The following is a 27,999-nucleotide window of genomic DNA, read 5'->3' on the forward strand; positions in this document are numbered from 1 at the left end:
CTTCTTTTCCTTAATGATTTCACTCTGATGACTGTTTTTAAAATTCAGTTTTATTGAGATCTGTTAATATACCATACAGTCACCCACAGCATACAATCAACTGTTCACAGTACCATCATATAGTTGTGCATTCATCGCTCTGGTGACTTTTGAGTTTGAGCAGTTATTTAAGGTTTTGTGTATTCTGTGGACATGTTAAAGTAAATACAAGAGGTGACTCATCTTTTGGAGCTTGTGAGTGAGAAACTTCACATTTATCTTTAGAACCAACTTTTAACATGGGGTGTTAATTTCAAGACTACCCCAAATTTCTAAAAATGTTGAAAAGAATGGAAAAAATTATAACTAAGCTTAGTGACTGTGTGGGTATGGGAGGAGGAAAATTAGCAACTTTAAAAAATGATATGGTAATTACTTGTTTTGGTAAGAAAGACTAGGTGTGATAGATAGTTCTCAGTACCATCATATAGTTGTGCATTCATCACCCCAATTTTTTAACATTTTCCTTACTCCAAAAAGAATAAAAATAAGAATAAAAATAAAAGTAAAAACGAACACTCAAAGCATTTCATCCCCCCATCCCACCCTATTTTTCATTTAGTTTTTGTCCCATTTTTCTACTTGTCTGTTTATCCACTGGATAAAGGGAGTGTGAGCCCCAAGGTTTTCACAATCACACAGTCACACCATGTAAGCTACATAGTTATACAGTCATCTTCAAGAATCAAAGCTACTGTGTTGAATTTCCACAGTTTCAGGTATTTCCTTCTGGCTGTTCCTATATATTATAAACTAAAAAGGGATATCTGAATAGTGCGTAAGAATGCCTTCCAGAGTGACCTCTCAACTCCATTTGAAATCTCTCAGCCACTGAAACTTTTTTTTGTTTCATTTTGCTTCCCCCTTTTGGTCAAGAAGGTGTTCTCAGTCCTTCCATGCTGGGTCCAGGCTCATCCCCAGGGATCATATCCCATGTTGCCAGGGAGGTTTACACCCCTGGGAGTCATGTCCCATGTAGGAGGGAGGGCATTCACTATATATTTTTGAGTTGTTTCCTTACTGGTTGCTCCAGGGTTTCCCATATGTTTCTTTATCAGAATCAACCTCAGACTTACAGTTAGTTAATTCCAATGAAATATAAAAAGGTTACTCATATATACTGTAATCCTTTTCCTGGTATTGTTGTTATACATATTACATCTATAAATGTTAAAAATCCAACAATACGTTGTTATATTTATTGTTTTGTGTCATTTTATAAGTTCTAACAAGCTGAGAGAAGAAGGGAGAGCAAGTGTATATTTATAACTTTTCTTATATTAACCTTCTAATTTATTCCGGTTCTCTTCGTTTGTTCTTATTGATTCACGTTACTTTCTGAAATCCTTTTCTCCCATCCATGTCCTTTGTGCTTTTATTGTCAAATATACATCATTTCTGTATGTTGTAGGTCCATCAATACATTACATATATATTCTTTTATACATTGCTTTTTAATTTAGTCAAGAGAAGAAAGGAAAAGAAATGTGCTATTTTAAAATAATTACATAGTTACTTTACCGGTGAGCTTTGTTTTACATCTCAATTCAGATTCTATGGGGCTCATTTATCTTTAGCCTGAAGAACTTCCTTTAGTATTTCTTGTAAGGCTGGTCTGCTAGCAACAGATTTGCTCAGCTTTTGTTTATCTGGGAATATATTTCACCTTCATTTTTGAAATGTAGCTTTGCTGGATATAGGTTCTTGGTTGACAGTGTTATTCTTTAAGCATATGTTATCCCACTGCCTTCTGGCTGCTGTTGTTTCTGTTGAGAAGTCAGCTGTTAATTTTATTTGGGTTCCCTTGTGATAAGGTTTTTTTTTTTCCTGCTGCTTTCAAGATTTTCTCCTTGTCCTTGTCAGCATTTGTACTGTGTGTCTGTAAATCTCTTTGCATTTATCATTCGTGGAGTTTGTTGAGCATGCTGAGTGTGTAGATTAGTGTTTTTCAATAAATTTGGGAAGTTTTCAGCCATTATTTATTTCTTCAAGTATTTTTTCTGCTCCTTTCCCTTTCTCTTCTCCTTTTGGTAATCTCAGTGTGTGTATGTTGGTTTGCTTAATGGTATCTCACATTTGTCTGTGGCTTTTTTCATTTTTCTTCATTCTTTTCTCTCTCTGTTCTTCGGATTGTTGAAATCGTTCAGTCTGTCTTCAAGCTTGCTATTCTCTCTTCTGCCAAATCCCATCTATTGTTGAGCTGCTCTGGTGAATTTTTCACTTCAGTTATTGTAGTTTTCAACTCCTGAATTTCCATTTGGTTCTTTTTTATAATTCATGTCTCTTTATTTATAATCTCTAAGCAAATGCAACATTATCATCATAACCTTCTTTACTTTTTTAGCCTTGTTTTATTTTAGTTCTTTGAACATATTTATAATAGCTACTTTGAAGTCTTTGTTAAATCCAACATTTGTTCTCTCTCTCGGGCAGTTTCTGTTCCCTGTTTTGTTTTCCTCTGGTGTGTCAGTGATACTTTCCTGTTTCTTTGCATGTCTTGCAATTTTTTGGTTGGAAACGATATTTTAGGAAATATATTTTAGCAACTCTGGGTATTAACCCCACCCCATCCCCACCTTTCCTGGCTGATTGCTCTATTGGTTTCAGCAATGCCTTGGAGCATATATTGCATCTCCTCCCAATTGTTATTCACCTCATCCTCCCCTCACCACCTCCCTCCCCCCCTTTTTAGAAAAAATTAGTTTACTTTTGTTACATGTTGATATTTTGATGTTTGTGAGGTGTTTAAGTGGGGATGCCTAATAGGTTCTTTTGATTTATAGGTTTGGAACTTGAGAGAAAAATGTAAGACTCATATATATGCATCAAATGTTAAATCAAGGTGACTTTCCTGAGATTAAAACATGACTAGAATATGGCTGTAATTATGAGGTATTAAATCTTCTCAAATATACTATTTCTGAAAAAAATGATAACTAAAATGATAATATCTACAGTATAGCTATTAAAATAGATTATATTTTTAGTCATTAGGGAATTGCCTGGTAGATTTGTACATATTGTGATCTCCTTGTCAGATGTATCTTTGTGGAAGTGATACATTGAACATAAGAATTTAAAATAATCCCTTTGCTCCGATGATTCAGTACAAATTCCCTATGATTATTTGTATTTTCATTCATTTTATTTATTTATATATATAACTGTATATATTTTTTAAATAGAGAAGTTCTAGGTTTACAGAAGAATGATATATAAAATTCAGAGTTCCCATATACTGCCCTTTTATTAACACCTTGCATTAGTGTGGTACATTTGTTAAAATTGATGAAAGAGCATTTTTTAAATTGTACTATTAACTATGGTCCATTGTTTACATTAGGATTCACTGTGTTGTACAGTCTAATGTTCTTTTTTTAATTTTTATTGTAGTAACATATATACAACTTAAAATTTCCTCTTTTAACCACATTCAAATATATAATTCAGTACTGAATTCATTATATTCACAATATCTTTCTGCCATCACCACCATCCATTACCAAAACCTTTCTGTCAATCCAAATAGAAACTCTGTACAATTTAACTACTATCTCCCTATTCCCTACTCCCACCCTGGCCCTTGTTAACTTATGTGCTAGTTTCTTACACTATGAGTTTATTTATACTAATTATTTCCTATCAGTGAGATCCTACAATATTTGTCCTTTCGTGTCTGGTTTATTTTACTCAACATGATGTCTTCAAAGTTTGTCCATGTTGTCGTGTGTATCAGGACTTCATTCCTTCTTAACTGCTGATTAATATTCCATTGAATGTATAAACCACGTTTTGTTTATCCACTCATCAGTTGATGGACACTTGGGTTGCTTTCATCTTTTCACAACTGTGAATTGTGAATTTTCACAATTGCAAATATCTGTTTGAGTCCCTGCTTTCAGTTCTTTAGGGTATATACCTAGAAGTGGGATTGCCAGGTCATATGTTAATTCTATACTTAGCTTTCTGAGGAACTGCCAAACTGTTTTCCACAGTGCTGCACCGTTTTACATACCCATCAACAAAGAATAAGTGGTCCTGTTTCTCTGTATCCTCTCCAACACTTGTAATTTTCCTTGTTTTTAATAGTAGCCATTCTAGTGGGTGTGAAATGGTATCTTGTAGTTTTAATTTGCATTTGCCTAATTGCTAATGATTTTGAGCCATCTGTTCGTGTGCTTTTTGACCATTTATATATCTTCTTTGGAGAAATGTCTATTTAAGTCTTGTCCCCATTTTTTAATTGGGTTGTTTGTCTTTTTGTTGTTGTGTTGTAGATTTCTTTATATATTATGAATATTAAACTCGTATTGGATATGTGGTTTTTGAGAGTGCTCTTAGGCTTCAGCTTCTCCATGCTATGTTGCAAATGAAGTCAGTTCCTTTTGGAAAATATTAGGAGCTATCTATTTTCTGGCCTGCTTCTTCCCCCAAGTAAAATTTCTGAGCCGTGGCTCTGGAGGTCGGAATAGGGGCAATTGTGTACCTCTTTCTGAGTGACACCCCTGTTTAGGAGGTTAGTGATCGTGGGGGGGTTGGGGTCCGTAGTCTCAGGGCTTCTTGGTTTGCCTGTCTTGGAGAAGAACCAGTCCTGTATGAAGTGGTACAAAGGTGATCGGGCCCCAGTGTTCTCAACAGCATCACTCCCAAGGTAGAGCTTCTGTGCTACCAGTGGGGGCTGGGCAGAAGAAGGTTGCTTCCAACTCTCAACTCTGTTTGCTCAGCAACAGATAGTTGGGGCGGGATGAGAAATGCTGATGTCCTGACACTCTCTGGAAGATCACCCTCCAACTGGGAGCGAGGGGAGAGAGAACCCTGTGTTCTTGTCTGTACCATTCTAGAGTGGAGTTTCTGTCTTGCTGAGCTGGGATGGGAGAGGGAAGAAGCAGTCTTGGTTCACATACCACAGATTTTTGTTGTTTTTACCAAATTTTAGTAGATTTTTTGAATAGATGTTTCTTCATGTGCTGTATGGTCTTAGGACCATTTCTAGAAACTTGAAATGGTTGTTTTTTATAATTGTCACCAGTTTTGCTGGTGAGCTCCTCACATTGTTATGCCGTAAGTCAATCTCTACACCATTTCTAAGGAAAAATATTTTGTGACTCATTAGAACATTCATCTTTCTTCTTTCTTTCATTTTTAGTGATAGAAAAACTGATATCTGCTTTCATTCTCATGTGTTAGTTCTCTTTTCTGCAGGCCAAACTGACCACAACTTTTACACTTTCATTAAGAGCCGTGTTATAAAGGTCCAATTTAATTATTGTTGTTGTTGGTGGTGGTGTTTATTTTTTGAAAACTTCTATTTTAAAAAACGTTCCATAGTTACCTCAAATAATAAATCTTACTCTTAATAATACTTGTAATGGCAACATTTAATTTCTAATTGGCACATTTTTTTGGTTGTTCCTACAAATTCCTTTATGTTTTGGAAAGTCGTTCTATTTTTCTGAATTCATTGTCTTTCAGCTTTTAATTTTTTTCAAAGTGCTGTGCTTCATAGGGACACTATTATATCAAAATCTTTTATTCTTTGTCTTGTATAATAAGTGATAAGAAATTTCTCTGAACTTGTTTTTGTATTTGGTCAACCTGTAGATATGATTAAAGTTAATTCTGAGTGGAAATGAGACTTTTAGATTTAAATCGCCCATCTGGTTGTGATGTTGGCTAAGTAGGAGAGACTGATCTTTTCATTATAAGCCGTGTAGGAAATGACTTGGCTATATACCCCAGTCTGTTCGGACTGAAAAGAAAAAACAATAAATAGGAGGTCTAAGGAAGGAAACGTGACATAGTGCGAAAAGGAGGCAGCTTAGGCTGTAATGATTTTTTTTTCTAGTGGTTGAGTAACATCCTAAGTTGATCGTTGCCACTCTCATACTTACGGAGATGAGGATACGGATGAGCAATGAAGGCAGGCTATTCTTTCTTCTGGATTTAGGAGTCAAACATATTTTCTTAAGCCCAGGGATGGTGATAATTGGGCTGTGGATTCTGGATCATTTATGTAACTTATTCAGTTTGGGGATGTGGGAAAAAGGAGAAGGGATAGTGATATCATGGATAAGAAAGGTTTGAAATTAGTTGGTATTCATAATATTTATTTGTATAACATTTAAGGATGTTATAAGGTCAAAGATTTTTTTGAAATTAAGAAAGTCTTTAGGTATGTATCCAAGAGAAAGGAAACCTATGTCTACACAAAGCTTGTACATGCATAAGCATAGCAGTATTCATAGTAGCCAAAAAGTAGGAATCCAAATGTCCACCAACTGATGAATGGATAAACAAAAGAATGCAAAGCATGAAACATACAATGGAACATTAGTCAGCAAGTTAAAAGGAAGTACTGATACACGAGCCTTGAAAACATTATACTAAGTGGAAGAAGCCAGTCATAAAAGACCACATATTGTAAGAATCTGTAAATCTGAAATGTCAAGAATAGGCAAATCCCAAGAGACAGAAAATAGGTTAGTATTTGCTAAGGGTAGGAATGGGAGTTAATGGAGCATGACTACTTAATGAGGGTACAGGGTTTCTTTTTTGAGGTAATGAAAATTTTATAAACTTAGCTTGTGATAGTTACACAACTGTGAATATACTAAAAATCATTGAATTTTATACATTAAATGGGTGAATATTTGGTATGTGAACTATAGGTCAATAAACATGGGAAAACAAAAAAGAAAGGCTGGTCACTTTGGTTGTTTTTAGAATTTGCAAGATGTGTCTTCCCTATTCAAATATTAATCGTGCATAACTTGCAGAGCTTTGGTGATTACACAAGTAATAATAGTTCCATAATTGATATTTTTGATGAGACATATGCATATTTGGAGAATATATTATAATCTATGCAAAGTAATTTATTTTCATGAACTCATGGTAGTTTTTAATCCTGCATTATATTTTTCCATGTTGTTTAGGTATATTATAAATTTATTGGAAGCTTTAATTATTGTGATATCTTTTATTTATTGTGATACTTTACTTTTAGAACTTAAGTAATTAAGTTCTACAGTTTCTAAGGTTTCTCCTTTACTTTTTTTTCCATGATTCTCAGAAACATTTACTGTTACTGATTTATTATAGTTTCTACTACCATTTATATACCAGAAACCACTTATTGAAAACCTTTGCTTTGTAAATAAATAGTTAATAGCCATCTCTCTTCAAATATTTTAGCATCATCTCGTTATATTTAACTTACATTTTCTTCTCTGAATAGGCTGTCTCCCACCATGTAATAGAAGGGGGGTGTTTCATTGGTGAATACTCTTGTGTTGTGTATTTATGTTAAGTATTTTGTCTCTGAAAAATGTATTTTTTGTTTCTTACAAGGGCATCTCAGAATTGCTATTGTCTTTTCTTTATGTGCATTCTTTAAAAAGGCAAGATGATACTCCCTCTAATTTCTTCTATAATCTTAAATTATCATAGAAGGTTTTTGCCTCATTAAGTTGTTTTTAAGGTAAAAACAAGCAAAATATCAAAATTATTTTTGTCTTAGTACATATGAGTTATCAAAATCTGTTGTTTTCGAACCTTTTTACCTTTTAGTAACTTTTAATACTTTTAAAACCATTCAAAATAACCTTGGAAGAATGTTACCTTAAAAAATTTTAAGAATATTTATACATAATTAAGAAAAATATATTCTAACAATTTGGTTTGGGAAATTATAAAATTTGCTTAGGGCTTTTTCTAAAAAGCCATTATTCTCCAAATAGAATAGATTTAAATACGATTTAGAAAATTAGCATGTGATATATTGGATTATTCCCCCTTCTTTTTCAGGAACTCTTGGTGTGATAACAGAAGCAACAATAAAAATAAGACCAATCCCTGAATACCAAAAGTATGGCTCAGTAGCTTTCCCTAATTTTGAACAAGGAGTAGCCTGTTTAAGAGAAATTGCAAAACAGGTAAAAAAACAAAACAAAACAAAACCCTTCATATTTATATTTTTTAAATTCTACTGCATAATTGATTGTGATATGTCACAAATAATCTTCATATTTAGTTGTGTTATATTTGTAGTTTTGCCTAGTTCTGTATTAAAAGGTAATGTTGTAAAATCATCCCTTTAAGTGCAGGTGCTATTTCTTTTCAGTATTTATATTGCTATCACACCTTTTTCTTGGTTTAAAGATGGCTGAACAATTTTAAGCCAAGGTAAGATATGTACTTGGGTTGATGACCTCAAATGACTCTGCCTTTATTAAATGTTATATTTTGTAAATTATTCTTGGGTGAGATGTTTTGTGATTAAATGAAGTAATATTTAATTTTTCTTAAATTAAGACATTATGTGGGGACAAAAATTAGGTGAAGAATAGGGTGGGATGGAAGGGATGGAAAGATTTAGGTGTTCTTTTTTTGCTTTTATTTTTATTTTGGAGTACGGAAAAGGTTCAAAAATTGATTCTAGTGATGAATGAACAACTGTATGATGGTGCTGTGAATAATTGATTGTACACTGTGGATGACTATAGGGTGTGTGAATATCTCTCAATTAAACTGTTTTTTAAAAAGTAAATGAACAATGGGGGGAGGTTGGAATGGGATGTTCTAGATGTCCTTTTTAATTTTAATTTTAATTTTAATTTTATTTTTTGGAGTAATGAAAATGTTCAGAGTTTGATTATGGTAATGAAAGCACAACTATTTGGCATTACTGTGAACAACTGATTGTACACTTTGATTGTATGTTATGTGATTATATCTCAATAAAATCGCATATAAAAGACATAGTAATTAAAAGAAATGACTGAATAACAGTGACTCAAATTTAGAAATCAAATATAGGTAATCAAACTTCATCAGTTTTTAGAATGTGCTTCTGCTAGACCCTACTTTGTTTTATAATATTATCTAAGTTGTAGCTTAAATAATATAATATTGTGTGGTATAACAAAACAATATATCTAGCATTTTTTCTCCCTTAATAAAAAAGAATATCAAGGTTTTTCAAAGACTAGATGGTAGGGAGTGTTTTTATTTTTCAGTAATTTTTTTTGTGTTTAGTTCTCTGTATCAGTGTGGAAAGTTCCACATTTCTTTAGGCATTTGGGTCACTGAACTAAAATGATTTGTGAAAATTTCTTATTTCAACATTCCACACCAGGGAGGAAGTCAAAGGAATATACTCCAGACCCTTTCTTCTTTCTTTCTCTAGTCTTCTAGAGTTCTTTAATACTTCCCATAAGCCATACCCAATTAGAATCTTGGGGGGACAAGAGCTTTATGTCGTGATCCCTATAGGTTAGCTTCCTGATGGGAGGGTGGAGGGTGGAGGCTTATGAGGGGTGACAATGTGATTGGGAAAGCCTTTCCGGGCAAAGGAAAGATACGTAGCAAGTAGTTCATATTCATTGTACTTTGTAAGGTATTGAAGTAGAATGTGACAGTGTCTTATCTTTTTTTAAAATTAATGTTTTAAAGAAATTTAAAATGAGTAAAATATACTTTATATTTACAAACATATTTACCATTTTCAGTGCTCTTTATTCCTTTTGTAGATAACAAGTTTCCGTCTGGTTTCATTTTCCATCTGCCTTAAGATTGTGCATCTACTGTCAAATTCTTAAACATTTCGGTTAAAAAGTGTTTTATGTTGCCTTCATTTTTTTAAAAAACTTTTTTTATTGTGAAATATAACATATGCAGAAAAGTGATAAATTTCAAAGTGCAGTTTGACAGGTGGTTATAGAGCAGATTTCAAAGTATAGTATGGTTTACAGTTTCACAATTTTAGGTATGTCCTTCTGACTATTCTGATATACTAGAAACAAAAAGAAATATCTATATAATGGTTCAGTAGTCTTTAATTGTTTATTGAATCCTAGCTTTTCTGTTACAACTCCTATCTGTCATTTGATCATTCCCTCAATCTTCAGGGATATTTGGGCAATGACCATTCTAACTTCTTCATGTTGAATTGGAGTGTCGACATTATAGGGCTGGGGAATGCAACTGATTGATGTTCTGGGAGAGACTGGTACCTCTGAGTTTCAGGGCTTATCTGGCATAGGGAGAATCTGGAGGTTTTAAGTTTCTGAAAAATAAACTTAATAAATAACACTTTTATGGAGTCTTAGATAGAGCCCTGGGTTTTCTTTAGGTTTTTCAGAAATACTGCTGGTTGGGGATTGGCATTACACAGCAATTTACAGTATCTGGCTGAAGCTTGCATAAGAGTAACCTCCAGAATGATCTCTAGACTCTATTTGAAATCTTTTAGCTACTGAAAGCTTATGTTACTACATTTCTCTTCCTCCTTTAGGTCAAGAAGGCATTGTCAATCCCACAAAGCCAGGGCCAGGTTTGGCCCTGGGAGTCATGACCCATGTTGCCAGAGGGACTTACACCCCTAAAAGTCATGTCCCACATAGAGGGGAGGGTAATGAGTTTATTTGCAGAGTTTTGTTGCCTTCATTTTTTTTTAATTCAATTTTATTGAGATATATTCACATACCATGCAGTCATACAAAGAATACAGTCAGTTGTTCACCATACCATTATATGGTTGTGCATTCATCACCAAAATTAATTTTTGAACATTTTCATTACTGCACACACAAAAGTAATAAGAATAAAAATTAAAATTAAAAAGAACAATTAAAGTAAAAAAGAACACTGGTTGCCTGTTTTTTTGTTTTTTTGTTTTTTTTTGCCCGTTTTTCTACTCATCCATCCGTCCACTGGACAAAGGGGAGTGTGATCCACATGGCTTTCCCAATCACATTGTCACTCCTCATAAGCTACGTTATTATAGAATCATCTTCAAGATTCAGGCATTCTGGGATGTAGTTTGATAGTTTCAGGTATTCACTACTAGCTATTCCAATTCGTTAGAACCTAAAAAGGGTTGTCTATATTGTGTGCAAGACTGCCCACCAGAGTGACCTCTTGGCTCCTTTTGGAATCTCTCAGCCACTGAAACTTACTTCATTTCCTTTCACATCCCCCTTTTGGTCAAGAAGATGTTTTCCATCCTGCGATGCTGGGTCTAGATTCCTCCCTGGGAGTCCTATTCCACGTTGCCAGGAAGATTTACACCCCTGGGTGTCAGATCCCATGTAGGGGAGTAGGGCGGTGCTTTCACTTGCCAAGTTGGCTTAGCTAGAGAGAGAGGGCCACATCTGAGCAACAAAGAGGCATTTGGGAGGAGACACTTAGGCACGATTATAAGCAGGCCTAGCTTCTCCTTTGCAGTAACAGCCTGTTGCCTTCATTTTTGAAAGATATTTTTATTGGGTATCGAATACAGGTTGCTATTTTCTTTCCAGCTTTTTTTCATGGTATAATTTCATTGTCTTCTAGCTTGCATTGTTTTTGACAAGAAGCCTGCGGTCATTGTTATCTTTGTTCCCCTGTGAAGAAGCTGTGTTCTTTGAGGTTCTTTAATCTCTGGTTTATAGTATTCATTAAATTTGGAAAAATGTCAGCTTTTATTTTTTCATGTATTTTCTTGTCATTCCCTCCTGTTTCTGGGGCTCAATTGAGTGTATTTAGATGCCTGACAATGTTTCACGGGTCACTGAAGCTCTGTTCAGGTTTTTTACCCCAATCTTTTTTTCTTCAGTGCTTCCTTTTGGTAGTTTCTGTTACCTTCCATTCAAGTTCAACTATCTTTTTTTTCAGCACTGTTTAATATGCTCTTAATCCTTCTTAGTGAAATTTTAGATAGTGCATTTTTATATCAGAACTTCATTTCTTTTTACTGCTGAATAATAGTCCATTGTATGTATATACCACATTTTGTTTATCCATTCATCAGTTGATGGATACTTAGGTTGCTTCCATCTTTTGGCAATTGTGAATCATAGGGCTATGAACATTGGTATGCAAATATCCATTCAAGATAGTTGACACAATCTGATACATTTTTTGTAACAATTTGATATGCCCAGACAGAAAATGTCAGAGAAGTGCTGCCTGTACTGTTGAAAAGCAAGGGATGGAAAAAAAAAAAGAAAAGAAGGATGGAATAGTCCTCCTTCCTTGCCTAAGTCAATAAAAATTATCCTTTTATTGATTTTTAAAACTTCTTTCCATATTTACCCAATGACCAAAATCTAAAATCATTACACAAAATTGTATTGGAGATATATATATATATATATGCATACACACACACACACAAAACTTTTATTTATTCCAAGCTTGCTCACTTGCTCATGCTCTCTCTCTCTCGATAATAAATGATAGAAAGTGCCACTCTGGTTAAAAAGCAGGTCAAAAAAAAAGCTTCTTTCAAATCTATAGTTCTCGTAATTTGGTTCTGTATACTTAGTAATAGAAGATAGCTTTTAGGAACATAAATATGGACTAGAAAGCATGCCTTATTTGAAATTGATTAAAAAATATGGATAGTACATTTTTCTCAAATATTGTTCTGATGCATTAATGAAACAATTGCTTAGAAAAGTTACAGAGATTTGGGGTATTACTTTGTTCTAGGAAACTATATTTTACTTCTATTACAGTGCATATGTAAAGTTTACCTTTCCTGGAAATGGATAGATTTTTATTACTGTGGTTTAGGGACATTTCCATATTAGTTTGCAGAATGTACAAATCTCGTATGTCAGGAATGGTACAGTTTTTGCTGTTCTGATTTGTAACCAGCATTCTCAGACAAAAAAAAATTGAAAAAATTACCAGGTTTTGGCACTAACCGCAGGTCAATTTGGGATTTGGAATTTCAGCTGATAGCAGAAGAATTAATACCCATTAAAATAGATAGGACATGGTTTATGATTGTGCCAAATTTTTGACTGAATAATGAATTGGCTGCTTGTAAATTCTTAACTGTCATTTCAGTGCGCTTCCATTTTTACAATATTTTCAGATTCAAGTTGCTTTTGAAATGGGACACTGTATTTTTGGATGAGTATCTTTTGGAAAGGATCATACATGATTATTCACAAATAACAAAGTGGGCTCTGTGTGTATATTCATCACTATTCTTACTGAAGAAAATAAATTAAGCAACCTTACACCTGGCAGCAGGCTTCTACTAAGGTCTCTCATCTGATGTTTGTCCATGTGAGGAATTGTCCTCTTTCAGTATTTCACTGCCTTGTGAGGAGCTAGAAGGGAAGATTTAGTGGAAGATTAATGTGATTATATCTCTTAAGTGGTAATCCACTACAGTCTCTGAGTTTACTCAGTAGCTAGGTAAGTGATTTTTAAAACTTTCCTTTCTCAGAAAATAGATTTCCTACTGTAGCCTCCCAAGAGGGGGAAAAATTGTGCTTTTGTAACCAGAATATTGGTGTCAGATACTCTATTATTTTCTTTTATTGTTTGTCTGGTGAGGACAATGATGTGTTTACAAGGTTTGAGGAGAAAATTAAGTGTTGAAATAAGCTTAACAGCATTTTTTTGTGTACTGTGAAGTTTGGGTTTGTGCTTTTTTGTTGATGGTTTTTTTTTTGTTTGTTTGTTTTTCTTTTCTTTTTTTTTTCTTTCCCAATAACAACTTAGGAGTCATGCCCTATGGTATTGAGAGAAGGCCATTTGTTCCAATAAGAGGAAACCTGACTGTGTGTTTGGCAATGGATTGACTCATTTGTCTGAAAACTGTCTTTTTCAGTATCAAAATTAGGTTTCTCAATTTACAGATTAAAAGGCAGCTTTTTCTCTCTATCTTTCTACCTATTATTGCTTTTATTTTAAACTGATAGGGTGTTTTTTTGTTTTTTGTTTTTTGTTTTTTGTTTTTTTTTTTTTCTAGTGAGTGTAGATCATGGTTTGGGAAGAAAGAAATAGATCATTCATATTCTGTGTCTCAAAGTGTTATATCTCAATTCTGAATTGTTCTCTTTTAGAGTTAATTGATCCTGGAAGAGTTCAAGTAATTGAGAAGAGTTAGGTTTAGCACTTACCCCATAAAAATTTAAAACTTCTTTATATTCAGTAATAATTCTTGAGACTAATTTGTTATGTATAGAAAATGGAATTGCCATTTTAAATCATTTTCTCGTGTCACACTTTTCTCTCTGAAGTAGAGAGAATAATATAAGCCAAATGTTTGGTTACTTGGATGCTTCACTCTGTGTTCCAGCAAAATGTGTTAAACTTAAGGACAGTGATAAGATATACCATCACCAGGAACTACCCAGAACAAGTCGTTTCACCTTTACTAAACTGAAAAATGTAAAATTATAATTAGGAGACTATTTGGCTTTGACTTTTGTCCCTTCCCTGTCTACAAGTAGAGGGAAATATCCACTATATCATATGTATTATTTCATTCTTTCAAACCAAGAGTTAATTCTCTTGTAAAAAAAAGTTCCTGTCGTTAACAATGTAGACTCCTAGCTATAAGATAGCGTGTCATTTGCAATATGACCACCCAGTAATACCAATAGCCTTAAATATTTTATGGTTTTTACTTGTGGTATTGATTCTGACTTGTTAAAGGAAGAACTATGTCTACATAGTATGTCTACAATTTAAGTTTTTATATCTAGAAATTTACATTTAACAGAATTCTCAACTCATCTTTCATACTTTTTATTCCTTAATTTTGTACACCTTCATATGAGGTAATGTGCTCTCAATTTTATACCCAACGTAATATAATGAATATTATGCAAGTTAAATGAACATGGTTCCTTTCTTCTAGTAATTACTAAGGATGTGTACACCATGATAAATTTTCTGCATTTAAATTTTTGCATAGTTACCTGTAAGGGGTTGGTATGAAAGCACTTGTTTTTGATACAGTATGAGGTTTGTAGACTGTCTCCAAGGAAGTCTCCAGGCTCAGGAATTTGGGCCTTGCTCTAGAATCTACATAGAAAATTGGATTCACCCCTTGAAGAACCAAACTTTTTCAATCCAAAGGTTGTCATTCCATAGTTTAGATGCCAGAGACATAGGGCTACCATTCATTGCTTATACTTGATCTTCCTTATGATGTTAGGATAGTAGAAATGCTGCAGATATTTGAAATATCTGCATTTCTTTGCCAGCAACTAGCAAATTAAGAGACACCTTCTCAAATAATGTGTCTCGTCTCAAGTGAAAGTTCGAGTTTTCTTTTTGACAAATAAAAGGACTTAGTTCCATAAAAACAAATTTTGCAGAAATGTTTTTATTCTTTGGGGGGACTTTTTGTTTCTCTATGTTTGGGGGAGTGGAGTACTTGGAATGAAGAATATGTTGCTTTTTAAGGTAGTACAGAGACTACTACTAAATAAATAAGACTGTTAATCAGATGGTCATTTCATTATCTTTCAAGTTATGTATTCAGGTAAATTCCTGTTTATAGCATCATTAAAGGGAAAAATTGCCAGCAATTTTACTTATTCAATCTTATACCCATGTTTTGAGGTCAGTTAGCTTATTTACTTCTTTGCTCAGATAAAACAAAGATATTGGTATTTCTTTATTGGTCTATTATCAGTGTCTCATACCTTTATCAGACTATTTACTCATTATAAAGTATACTTAGGTACAAGCTAGATGACAAGAGAGATTCCAGTAAGGGCTGTTATTGTAATAGGAAAGAAATCATTTATTTCATTAACTCTAGTTTGAGTAAGCAATTTTTGAGAGTCTTCGATTCCCTAAACTTATCATTAACCTGCCTTAAAAATATTTGGAAAAGATGTTCCATCAGGTTAGCGCTGATCACCTACCAACAGGGGTCACCTTAACTCAGGGACCTTTTATCCCCTTTCTTCATCTATGGAATACTCTCAGCCCAGCATAATTGAATATCATGGGAGTAAATTTAGAGCTCAAATTTTCAAACTTTGTGTTGTCTCTAACTTTTTAAAGGCAGTCTTTTAAAAAAAAAAAAAACTGTCAAATTAGTTTCAAAGCAATTTGAACATTACCTAATTTAACTATAGGTGTAGTATGTAACCCAGAGTGAATTTTATTGTTATTGTTGTTGTTGCTTAAGAATTATTTTGACCTTTTGATTATGGGGACTTCTATTTAATTAGTTGTAGTGGGTAATTTTTAATTATTTCAAATTCTAAGAAACTTTTTCTGCTTTGTATATTTAGAATTATTCACAATGATTTACCAGTATCAATTGTCAGGGTATCATGTAAACCAGTCTAGGTGTTATTTTTGTAATTTGGATGCTTTTTGAGAATTTACTTATGATAATACCTGAAAAACACCATTTACTGACTTTTAAAAAATGTAACACTGCTAAAACATGAGACTTTAATAAGGCTGTTGGTTTAATTTTGGTAATTAAAAAAATAAACTATTGAAAACTAATTACCTAAAATACCAAAATTTTCTCTAGTGTATGAGTTTTTTTGTTAGTCTGTTAGCATCAACTATGCATCTTCACTATAAATAGGAACAGTGAATGGCTAGTTTATGACTCAGCTGTCAGGTTAAAAGCAATATAAATGAATATGTTTCCAAATGATGTAGCATGTGCCTTAAAGCTTTCTAACCTATTTTTCCAACTATTTAATTTGAAAGTTTCAAGCATACAAAAAATTTGAAAGACTAATACTGTTACCATCTATATATCACCTCCTAGTTTCAACAGTTGTACACTTTTTGCCCTGTTTGCTTTATATGTGTGTATATTTGTTTTCTGGACCTTTTGAAATTAAGTTGCAAGCATAATGACACTTGACTTCTAAATACTTAAGCATGCATTATAACACCATTATCATGTCTAAGAAAATCAGCAGTAATTTGTTAATACCATGAAATATTGTGCCAGCTTGAATGTATTATGTCGCCCCAAATGCCATTATCTTTGATGCGATCATGTGTGGGCAGACGTATTAGTATTGATTAGATTGTAATTCTTTGAGTGTTTCCATGGAGATGCGACCCACCCAACTGTAGGTGATAACTCTGGTTAGATAATTTCCATGCAGCTGTGGCCCCGCCCATTCAGCACAGGCCTTGATTAGTTTACTGGGGCACTTTATAGGCTCATATGGAAGGAGTGAACTTACTACAGCCAAGAGGGACACTGAAGAATGCACAGGAGCTGAGAAAGGAACTGCAGCTTATAGAGACATTTTGCAGATGGCCCTTGAAAACATACTTTTGCTCTGCAGAAGCTAAGAGAGGACAAATGCCCCAAGAGCAACTAAGAGTGACATTTTTGAGGAGCTGCAGACTAGAGAGGAACATCCTGGGAGACAGCCATTTTGAAACCAGAACTCTGGAGCGGACGCCAGCCATGTGCCTTCCCAGCTAACAGAGGTTTTCAGACGCCATTGGCTATCCTCCAGTGAAGTTACCAGATTCTTGATGCATTACCTTGGACACTTTATAGCCTTAAGACTATAATTGTGTAACCAAATAAACCCCCTTTTATAAAAGCCAATCCATTTCTGGTGTTTTGCATCCCAGCAGCATTAGCAAACCAGAACAAATATCTATTCTGTAATCATATTTTCTCTGTTGTCCCCAAAATGTATTTTGTGGAGAATGTCTTCAAACCAAGGTTTGCATATTATATTTTAGTTTTTTAAGATTGAATTCTAATAGAAATTTATAGTACTAAATTTAGTATACTTCTGTCCCATTTTCTGATATGTTTGTGCCTATGGTAGTTGTTTTCATTAATAATGCCAGGTAAAGGAGACTCTGGGTGGCTGTAGGAGATAGAATATGCAAATTGTTGGTATGATTTTTATTTTTCCTAGGAATGACAGAAAAGCTTTGAATTCTCTCATATTTTACCAGTGTGCTTAAGGCAAACCATATAAATATGTATGTCATATGGATATTATATTTATTTTATGAAGGAAAAAAACTTGGTCTAATCAGGCTTCATATGTTTTATTGGAAGTTGGTGTGCTTGTTTTATTAAAAGCATTCCAGATTTGTAAATGTGAAGAAAATTGATCTTCTTTTAGTATTTTGCAAACTAGTAACGTTTTTAGAAGTATTAACCCAGCTACCAAGATGCCTTTGTGCTAAAATTTGAAATTGCCCTGGTTGTAGATTTTTAATTTTATTTTATAACTGTTATAGTTTTAATAAAACTTCAAAATATCATGTAAGATAGTTTTAATTTTAATTTTTGTTTCAAATACAACTAAAGCTGGGTGTGGTGGATGTGTGGGAATGTGTTTCAAGTGATGTTTTTGGAGGTTGTGTGGTGTATTTGAAGTAGTGCTGATGGGGCAGTCAGGATATCTCATTCCTAGTTGCCTCTTTACTATTTAATAGCATCTGTCCTTGGACAAGACTTCTAAATCTGATTCTTTAGCCTCATCTATGAAATGGGGATAATACCTGTTCTGCTACTCTGACAAAGTAGTTTCTTATATTAAATAAAAGCGTATAAAAGCAGCTTGGAATCCATAGGGTTCTATAAAATGTAAAGTGATAGGTTATTCTTACAATATGTATATAAAGTTACCTAATGCCTTGTTCTTTAGACTCAACAGTGCCTTTTCTGTATAGATTGAATTATCTCACCTTTAGTATGAAAGGTGACTAAACAAACTAGTGTTCAAATAAGAATCCAGATAGTCATTTTGTTGGTCTGTTGGGTGAAATAAAATGTATTATGAGTGCTCTTATAAAAATTAAATGTTTGTTAAATTACAAGCAAATGATATGATGAATGAACAACTATGTGATGATACTATGAGCAATTGATTGTATACTTTGGATGGATTGTATGGTGTGTGAATATATCTCAAAATTACATTAAAAACAGCAAATGATAACAAAAATGTTACAGTGCACAGTAGAGGTGTTTATTAATATTGTTCTGTTGAGTGAGTCTGAATGAGTCTCAGAAATCTTAACTTGTTGATACAAATTTTGTTGATAAATGTTATTAATCCGAAGATAAATGTTTAAAAAAGTTTATGGCATTTAGCAGAATTTTGTGGTCTGAAAGCAACCTCTTGCTAGAAGTTAAATCATGATAAAATTTGCATAGGAACTGTTCCTGTTTGTGAGAGCTGCCGTTATGCAAAATACCAGAAATGGATTGACTTTTATAAAGGGGGTTTATTAAGTCACGAGTTTACAGTTCTAAGTGTCCAAACTAAGGCATCAACAGATGATAACTTCGTTGAAGAACCAGTTGATGGCGTCCAGAATACTTCTTTCTGTGGGAAGGCATGTGGCTGGGGTCTGCTGTTCCTTTGCTCCCAGGTTGCGTTTCAAAATGGCATTCTCCAAAATGTCTTGGTTTCTCTTAGCTTCTCCGGGCCAAACTCTGGGTTTCATCTGTTAGCTTAGCATCTCCAAACGTCCTTCTTTCCACATCTCCAGCCATCTCAGCAAGCATCTGGATTTTGGTTGAGCATATCCAGGGACATTTTCATCCCTTAGCTTCTCCGGAGCAAACTCTGGACTAGCATCTCAAAGTGTCAGCAAGTGTCTGGGCCTAGAGCTCTTTTTAAAGGACTCCAGTAAACTAATCAAGACCCACCAGGAATGGGTGGGGCCAAATCTCCATGGAAGCATTCAGTCAAGAGATCACACCTTAATCAAAAAGGATAATCAATCTGCCCCCACAAAATTGCATTAAAGAGTATGGCTTTGTCTGGGGGATGTAATATATATAAACTGGCACAGGAACATAAATTCATTATGGTGCAGCTCACTTACTTTAACTCTATGGAGAAACCGTAGCTAACTAGAGCTTTGCTGGTGTTTGTATTGTAGTGTTTTAGCATCACAAAATTAATATAAATATCTGCTTCCTTTATTTTTCTTTCCTTGCAGCTTTAGGGTGTGTCTAGGTAAATATAACACTGGTGCATTTTTAGATACATAATTTCACACTTCACAGTTTAATTGCAATTATCATACAACTAACCCTGAAAGATCTTAGAATTCTGGGAACTATCTGGATAACTTTTCTATTTAAAATGGACTATGAGAAGGGATGAAAAGAAGAAACGATTCCTAGAGTTATCTGTGAAGAAAGAAATTGCAGATAATTTTTTAAGTGCTTTAGCCCACAAAAATTTCCATCATCACCTTCATTTTCAAAAGTGCCCAGGAACCTAATGATAAAATATAGTTTGTAAATAACAGAATGCTCTAGGCCCTGGTTTTAGTCTTAAAAATTTCTACCTTCTTCTAAAATAATTCACTCTAGCCTGGTAGTTCTTTTTGGCTGTTCCCATAGTTCTTTATCAGGCGTTAAGCAGACCTTTGCTGCAGATTAAGATCTGGTAACTCATGTAGGTATGTATTATATATGTAGATTTCTCCTTTTCTCCAAATATCTTATAGAAGTCACTGATGTTGTATTTCCTTCACAAAATTGAATAAAATAGTAAGATTCTTTTCCTTAATATATCCTTAAGAGCTAAACTTTTTAATTTCTTAATCACAGAAAGGTAATATTCATATTATGCTTATATCATTTTTTTTTTTTTTAAACAGAGATGTGCTCCTGCATCTATTCGCCTCATGGACAACCACCAGTTTCATTTTGGTAAGAAGGAAATAGTAAATTAAAAAATCTGCCCATTTGGGAACAAAGGTTTATGAAACACTAGTTATGTGCCAGGGAGAATACTGAGTGCAGAGCTAGAAAGATGAATGTCATAGTACTGCCCTTCAGGCAGCTTTCAATCTAACGAAAACAGACAATACATAAATGAATGGGTGCAGCAGTGTTGGCGGTGCTGTGAAAGAAGACTGCTCTGGATACCATGGGGTACAAATGAAGGAGTGGTTGATTCTGCTTGAAGTGGGGGTGGAAAGTCAGAAAGGGCTTCTTAAAAAAGGAGGACTCTTGAGCTAAATCCTAAGAGGTAAATAGAAGTTTGCCAGAGATATTCTCTCCTTCTCCCCCATAAAACTTGTTCACTTATCAGCAAAAATACGAGGTTGTGAAATCACAATGGCATGTTTCAGGTACTTCAGATAGTTCTGTGTGGCTGAAATAGAGGGAAAGGTAAGGTTGTTGTAAGAGGTAAAGCTGGATGGGTGGACTAGGACTTTGCAGGATAGACTTGAATTTTATCTTGTCAGCAATGGGATTTCAGCCACCTGGTTGAGGGCAACTGCCAGATTTCTGATTTGATTGATTGTGTGCAAAGAATGACAAGCAGAGGTGGTGGTTTGGGGGAAAAGACATTACAGCCAGTTGTATTTAAGGTGCCCGAGGGATATTTGAGTGGAAAATTGAGTATGCAGGCACGTTTGAAACCATTTTTCTTTTTCTGTTTTGTTCAAACTATTAAACTTCCTGACAGTATTTATCATCTTTCTAATTCTAGTTTTATTGCTTCTATATTTTTTCCATGTGCTGAAATTTTGTTTGAGATTTAAGTTTATACAATTTAAGTATGCTCAAAACAGCCCCAGAAATTATGGAAATGATTTTCTAAAAAATGATAGTAGTGTATAGAAACGTAGCTAAGGAAGTCTGGTTCCTAACATACCAAGATTTAGTTTTAAAATTAGATTCTTCTACATTAGTCACAAATGTTTATTTCTTTAAGTAGATTTACTTACAAAATACTGTGTTATTGGAAAACAAAAATCCAAAGTAAATGTGTTGTATAGGTAATGAAATAGTTCATTCAAATGAAAATCAAGCTGCCTATGTGTTTTGGTTTGCATCTAGGGATCTAGGTCTTAAGAGAGCCATGAATTTAATTAAGAAGACTGGGCTATCCATTTATATGCTATTATTTTAGCAAATTATGCTAGACATAAGCACCTTCATAAAATTAACTATGCTTTGGTCAGATTTTATTTATAATCAGAATCTATAACAATTTAAAATGAAGATTTAAAGGAAAAGGTCCTCCTGGCAATCTGTCATCCCTGTTGTGCATTCTTATTACCATATCTAGACGTATTTACATACCCCCACCCACCTCTAAGATAGGTTCTACTCTCTCCAATCTTGACTGTCTCCCCTGTCCTTTACAAGGTCACCAAAGCTATCTTTTTGAAATCATGCTTTTTGGCTGCATATAACCCTTTTGATTCCTCAGTACCAACTGAAGTCTTTTCCTCTATATCCTGCTGTTACTCCATGATCAAGCAACTAAGGGAGAAATGTTTACTTAGCACAGCAAGGGGTGTCCAGGACCCTGTCCCAGCACTGTGACTAATGTCCCCACTGACTGATCATTGCTTGTGCCATGTTGATTGTTAATATAGCACAAGCCATATTATTGTTTGTTAGTATTTTTAATATCACTCCTACCTCTGATACAACCCTTAATACATTATATTGAAATAATCTTTTTGTGAGTCTGTTTCCTCTGTAGACTAAAGTGTCTCAAATTTAGGGGAGGGTTTTTATTCATTTTTGTATCTCCTGTACCTGTCGCATAATAGGAATTTAAGCTTTGTTTGAGTTAATCATCAAATTGGCAAAAGAGAGTGGACAAACCCTGGATAATTAGCATAATACCAAGTGCATTATCAGCACACTTTATCAGCTATCTCCTTACAACCGTTCTTCAGGGTTTTTGTTTTTTGTTTTTTTTTGTTTGTTTGTTTTACAAAGAACTCAAAGGCTAAATATTTTGGCCAAAGTCCGCAAGTCATAACTGGCACAGCTGGGGTTGAATCCAAATCCAGCTGACTCCAAAGCCCAAGACTTTTTCCACCATTTCATAACAATACTTTATCATTTAATGAGCACTGTAACAACAACAAAATTCTCTAATCAAACTATCTAGCTAGTAAATTTGGAAAATATGGAAAATAGCTTCTTAGTTTACAATAAAAGATAAAACACAATAGTTGGAATATATTTGGAATGTAACAAACATGATAGGCAACATTAATTTAAGGATAAGTCAAAGATAATTAATATTCTCTAGGTAGTACTGCTGCTTAACCCACTTAAATGTCAGTATGCTGCAAATCCTGTCATGTCAACTGAGTATTAGGTATATATGTGACTAATCCTCACTATTTTTAATGGAAATTGTGTATATAAATCTCAATGTATTGTGATGAACATTGACCCTTATGGATTATTTCACATCAGAGTAGGAACATTTGGAGGCCTCGTGTATTGTATATGGATTAGAAGACTTTTGTCTGAGGAACAGATGATTTTAATGTTTTTTAAGAACACAAACACATACATTCATGTGTGTGTGTCTTTTGTCTGAAGAACAGATGATTTTAATGTTTTTTAAGAACACAAACACATACATTCGTGTGTGTGTGTGTGTGTGTATTATTACCCACCCCACCCCCACTTGCTGTTATTTTCCATTTGGGACAATAAATGTTTTAATGATATGTTATTTCTAACTTTTTACATGCTAGAAATTGAGTCTTTGAAAGTACTTTTTATGTTGGAGAAGTAGCTCTGATAGGTTACAATTAAAGAAAACAATCCAGAACACTCCCCAAGAAACCTCTTGTGGTCCAGGAGTTCAAAATGATTGCTAGGTTGAACTTTATCTAATCTGCCTTTTTTTTTTTTTTTTTTTTAATGTCTCAGCTGGAGCATGGATATTCAGCTCTTAGCCTCTGGTTAAGACTTAATGTGTTTTATGTAACATAGCTTATTATAATGAGTTAAAAAATGTGGTAAATTAGTTTTAAAGATTCAGATTCTCACATTTGAAAAATTAGATGAAGGTAAAAGATTGCAAGTGGTAGTTTTTTTTTCCTCAGAGACTTTTTTTTTTTCCCCAAAAGTAGCTGGTTGGCTGTTTGTGCCCATTTTAAAGGATCTACATTTTAAAAACAAACAAACAAAAGCCTCCCAAACTTTAAAATCTTTTTTAAAAGAAAACCTTTTATTTGGACATAATTTTAGATTTATTAAAGGATTTAAAATTCTTTACAAAATTTCTCCATAAATGGTACACCACATTCTTCTGAATCGGGTTCATAGCACAAAGGCCAGATGCATGACTCTTCAGTGTAACAGTCTTGGGAGTTGAGAAGTTGCTACTCCCTGAAAACATTGGATAAAACAGTAAAAGACTTTTACTCAATTAAGCTCAATCCTCAGGCAAATGTTAATTTAACAGACTGTGAGACACCATTTATGTTATTTTGGCAATTTTAATTCTCTGGATGTGATTAAGAAAGCAATTACTTCTTTTAATGCCAAGATTCTGTATGAATTAAGAATTAAGAAACCTCAAATTTGGCATTGACTCCATATTTGGTTATAGTTCTCAATGGTTTCTGTATAATTAGAAAAAATAAAAGTAAAACGAGCCACTATTGGGTGTTCTTAATGAAATAAATGTATGTGTACAGTTAATTACATGTAGTAATTTGACTTAAAAAAAACTGAGTTTTGTAAATAAAAAGTTTTTGTGACTTTTGAAGAAAGATACAGATAAAAGAAGTAGGTCTTTATATATATGTTTTATATATACATATATATAATATAGGGAGATTTAAAAAATTAGTCATAAAAACTTTCACCTTTTTTTAGGATATTTAAGCTGAACTAGCCATAGATACTTTTGATCTTCTAAAAAACAGAATTTTCTGTTAATTTAAAATACATACATTTTTTTCCTTACATCTTTAGGTCATGCTCTTAAACCTCAGGTTTCCTCTATTTTTACATCATTTTTGGATGGATTGAAAAAGTTTTATATTACAAAGGTAAGAATTTTTATAAAATGCTAAAATTTTAAATGTTTAACATATTAAATTTTTTTTCTGCTTTTTCCTGCTCATTTCCACTTACAATAAGTATGTTTTTCCATGCTGCTTTGTAGATTTCATAATCATCATTTTTCACATTGGAGTAAATATTTTAAGTAAATCAATCATGCGATTTCAAAAATTTTAAATTCTTTTCCTGTTTTGAAGTTCCTGAAAATAGCATTGCATTGAGCAATTTCATGCATACAGCATTTTCTGTAGCTTGAATTTTTTTCCTTTACACTTGATACCTAGAAATGAAATAAGAGTATAGTTTGTTTTAAATTGCTGAATTGCTTTCCTACAGGGCTATACCAGCTAAATAACATTAGCCATAACACAGGTGCTGTTTTTTCTTGCATCCTGTTATTGCCTGTGGGATTTTTTTTTTTGTTTTGTTATGTTTTAAATTTAACAAGGGAAAAATAGTACTTGATTTTAGTTGACGCTTCTTGTAACTCCAGTGACACTGAACATATCCTCATATTTTCTAAATGTAAATTTTGTGTGAATTAGTTGGATGCGATTATTTTGTCAGGGGTGGCAGTTCCACGTTTTTTCTTGGTGCTTTGATGCATGCCCTTTTGAGTAAGGGGATTATTAGATGCTTTTTGTCATAAATGTTGTAAATAATTTTTTCCAGACAGGTGCCTGCCTTTTTTATGGAGGTTTTTCTTTTTGATGTGAAAAATGTTTGTCTTTTCCTGTGATTATTTCATTACTTCTAATTTCAGAAGAAAGTTTTCCTTCCTCCAGAACTCTGATTAGGGCCCTTTTCTTCTCTTTTTCTCTTCTTTTAAATGGGAATTTTTAAGCAATTTATCTTGATTACTATTTGAATTTATTTCAATTTTATCATGCAAGGTAAAGATCTAAATTAATCTTCGTCTCTTACTCCCCCAGTTGTTAACCATTTGTGGCAACACTATTAACTAATCCCTGATTTTCTACATTGATTTGCCATGCTTAAGACATCTTATATACTTACCCAATAAACAGAACCTATTTTAATGTCACCTGATTCTTTTTTATGAGCTTCTGTTTATGAAAAATTAAATGGATTTAATTAGTGTGAAGATCTATTTCTCCCTCTTGTTTTTCAGAATTTTCCTTATTACTATCACCTACCTGTTTATTCTTCTAGAAGAATTTTAGAAATTCTTCATCATCCATTGTGGTTTTTATTTGATGGGCAAGAATTGATGTCATTATGATTAATATTGTGGCATACTTTAACGTGAAGTGTTTTTACTCTGCTGCATAGTTCTGTTATATTGTCATGACTTGAGTAGGTACGGTAAGCATTCTTGTTGATGGACATGTAAGTTCACAAGCTCAATTTTTTTTTTTTAATGCCAAATGTATTTAATGCAAAAGAAATATCAACACACATTTTCCAACTTTTTGGTATAGAAATGTCCCTTCTTTAGGAAATATTGGTGATGGTAAATGTTAGTTGTTGGATTTCTTTCTTTTCTTTTTTTAAATTCAGTTTTATTGAAATATATTCACATACCATGCAGTCATCCATGGTATACAATCAACTGTGCACAGTACGATCATATAGTTATGCATTCATCACCACAATCTATTTTTGAACATTTCTTTAGATCAGAAAAAATCAGAATAAGAATAAAAAATAAAAGTAAAAAAAGAACACCCAAACCACCACCCCATTCCACCCTATTTGTCATTTAGTTTTTGTCCCCACTTTTCTACCCATCCATCCACACACTAGACAAAGGGAGTGTGATCCACAAGGCTTTCACAATCACACTGTCACCCCTTGTAATCTACATTATTATACAGTCGTCTTCAGGAGTCCAGACTACTGGGTTGGAGTTTGGTAGTTTCAAGTATTTACTTCTAGCTATTCCGATACATTAAAACCTAAGAGGTGTTATCTATATAGTGCATAAGAATGTTCACCAGAGTGACCTCTCGACTCTGTTTGAAATCTCTCAGCCACTGAAACTATTTCATCTCATTTTGCATCCCCCTTTTGGTCAAGAAGATATTCTCAGTCCCATGATGCCAGGTCCAGATTCATCCCTGGGAGTCATATCCTGTGTTGCCGGGGAGATTTACACCCCAGGAGTCGAGTCCCACGTAGCAGGGAGGGCAGTGAGTTCACCTGCCAAGGTGGCTCAGTTAGAGAGAGAGAGGGGGCCACATCTGAGCAACAAAGAGGTACTCAGGGGGAGACTCTTAGGCACAATTATATGCAAGTTTAGCCTCTCCTTTGCAGTAATGAGCCCCACAAGGGCAAGTCCCATGATAGAGGGCTCGGCACATCAAACCGCCAGTCCCAATGTTTGTGACAACATCAACACCAGTCCAGGTGAGGAAGTCACACTTCTGCACCTTCCCCCAGCTCCTGGGGGGGGCGGCATAAATATATTTTTATTCTCTGCCCAAATTACTTTGGGATGTGTCACTATTTCACTCTAACCTATACCAACCCACTGTATCTCACTTCCTATTCAAAGCTCCATGCAATCGTTGTGTTTGAACAAACCGACTGTAGAGTTACGCTGTTTAGAAAATGTAGATCCTGCCCCAAATAGACATCTCTTCCCTTGGTCTCACATGGAAGTTGAAGTTCTAAAACACAGTCAGTTTCGACCTTTACCCTTTGGCCCGGTGTGCCCTAGTGTTAACCAGATCTGCTTCATTCATGTCACTAATTGAAGTCTGGGCTCTTTTTCAGCTTTTTTTTTTAACAGTTGCACAAGCTCAATTTTAAAGGAATCCAAATCAGAAGAAAAAAAGATCAAAATGTGTTTTGATATACCGTTTTATGGATAAAACTTTTCTGTAATAATAGCATTTTATTTTTTTTGTAGTTTAAAGGATTTGATCCCAATCAGCTAAGTGTAGCTACGTTACTGTTTGAGGGGGACCGTGAGAAGGTTCTTCAACATGAAAAGCAAGTTTATGACATTGCTGCAAAATTTGGGTAAGAGAAAGTTAAACTAAAATTCTAATATCTCCAATCAGTTATTAATGTACCCTTTTAAAATTTGTAGTCATATACTGATGGTAAATTTTAAATACCATTTTGGTTTACTTCCAGAATTTGCAGGAAATTGGATTGATATGTTACTTTTACTTGTCTAATCATATATATATGATATAGTAGATATTTTTATTGCATTTTTGTTAGATTTTTGCATTATGCTAATCTATAATATTTGTGCTAAAGTGAAATAGGAAAAAATTCATGGTCATGTTGCCATTTGTTGGTAATAGTGTATGAATAAAGCATGCTATTAGTATGTTTTGAACAGGAAATTGTGTTTAATCAAAGGTATTTGATAAATTATCTATACTCCACCCCGTGTCACTTACTGTTTTGTGCTG

At 33.9% G+C, this 27,999-nt stretch overlaps 1 protein-coding gene across 3 annotated transcripts in view; it reads left to right on the forward strand.

Annotated features, from left to right (window-relative positions):
* AGPS (alkylglycerone phosphate synthase) overlaps positions 1 to 27,999 on the forward strand; it is a 175,847-nt gene that overhangs the window by 91,496 nt on the left and 56,352 nt on the right. For all 3 annotated transcript variants that reach the window (XM_037848960.1, XM_037848959.1, XM_037848958.1), the window contains exons 11-14: positions 7,846 to 7,973; positions 20,422 to 20,473; positions 24,518 to 24,594; positions 27,483 to 27,595. In XM_037848960.1, coding sequence (XP_037704888.1) covers positions 7,846 to 7,973; positions 20,422 to 20,473; positions 24,518 to 24,594; positions 27,483 to 27,595 — 370 coding nt within the window. The remainder of the gene's footprint in view (positions 1 to 7,845; positions 7,974 to 20,421; positions 20,474 to 24,517; positions 24,595 to 27,482; positions 27,596 to 27,999) is intronic.

The sequence above is a fragment of the Choloepus didactylus genome, chromosome 9, assembly GCF_015220235.1.
Source record: "Choloepus didactylus isolate mChoDid1 chromosome 9, mChoDid1.pri, whole genome shotgun sequence".
NCBI classification, from domain to species: domain Eukaryota; kingdom Metazoa; phylum Chordata; class Mammalia; order Pilosa; family Megalonychidae; genus Choloepus; species Choloepus didactylus.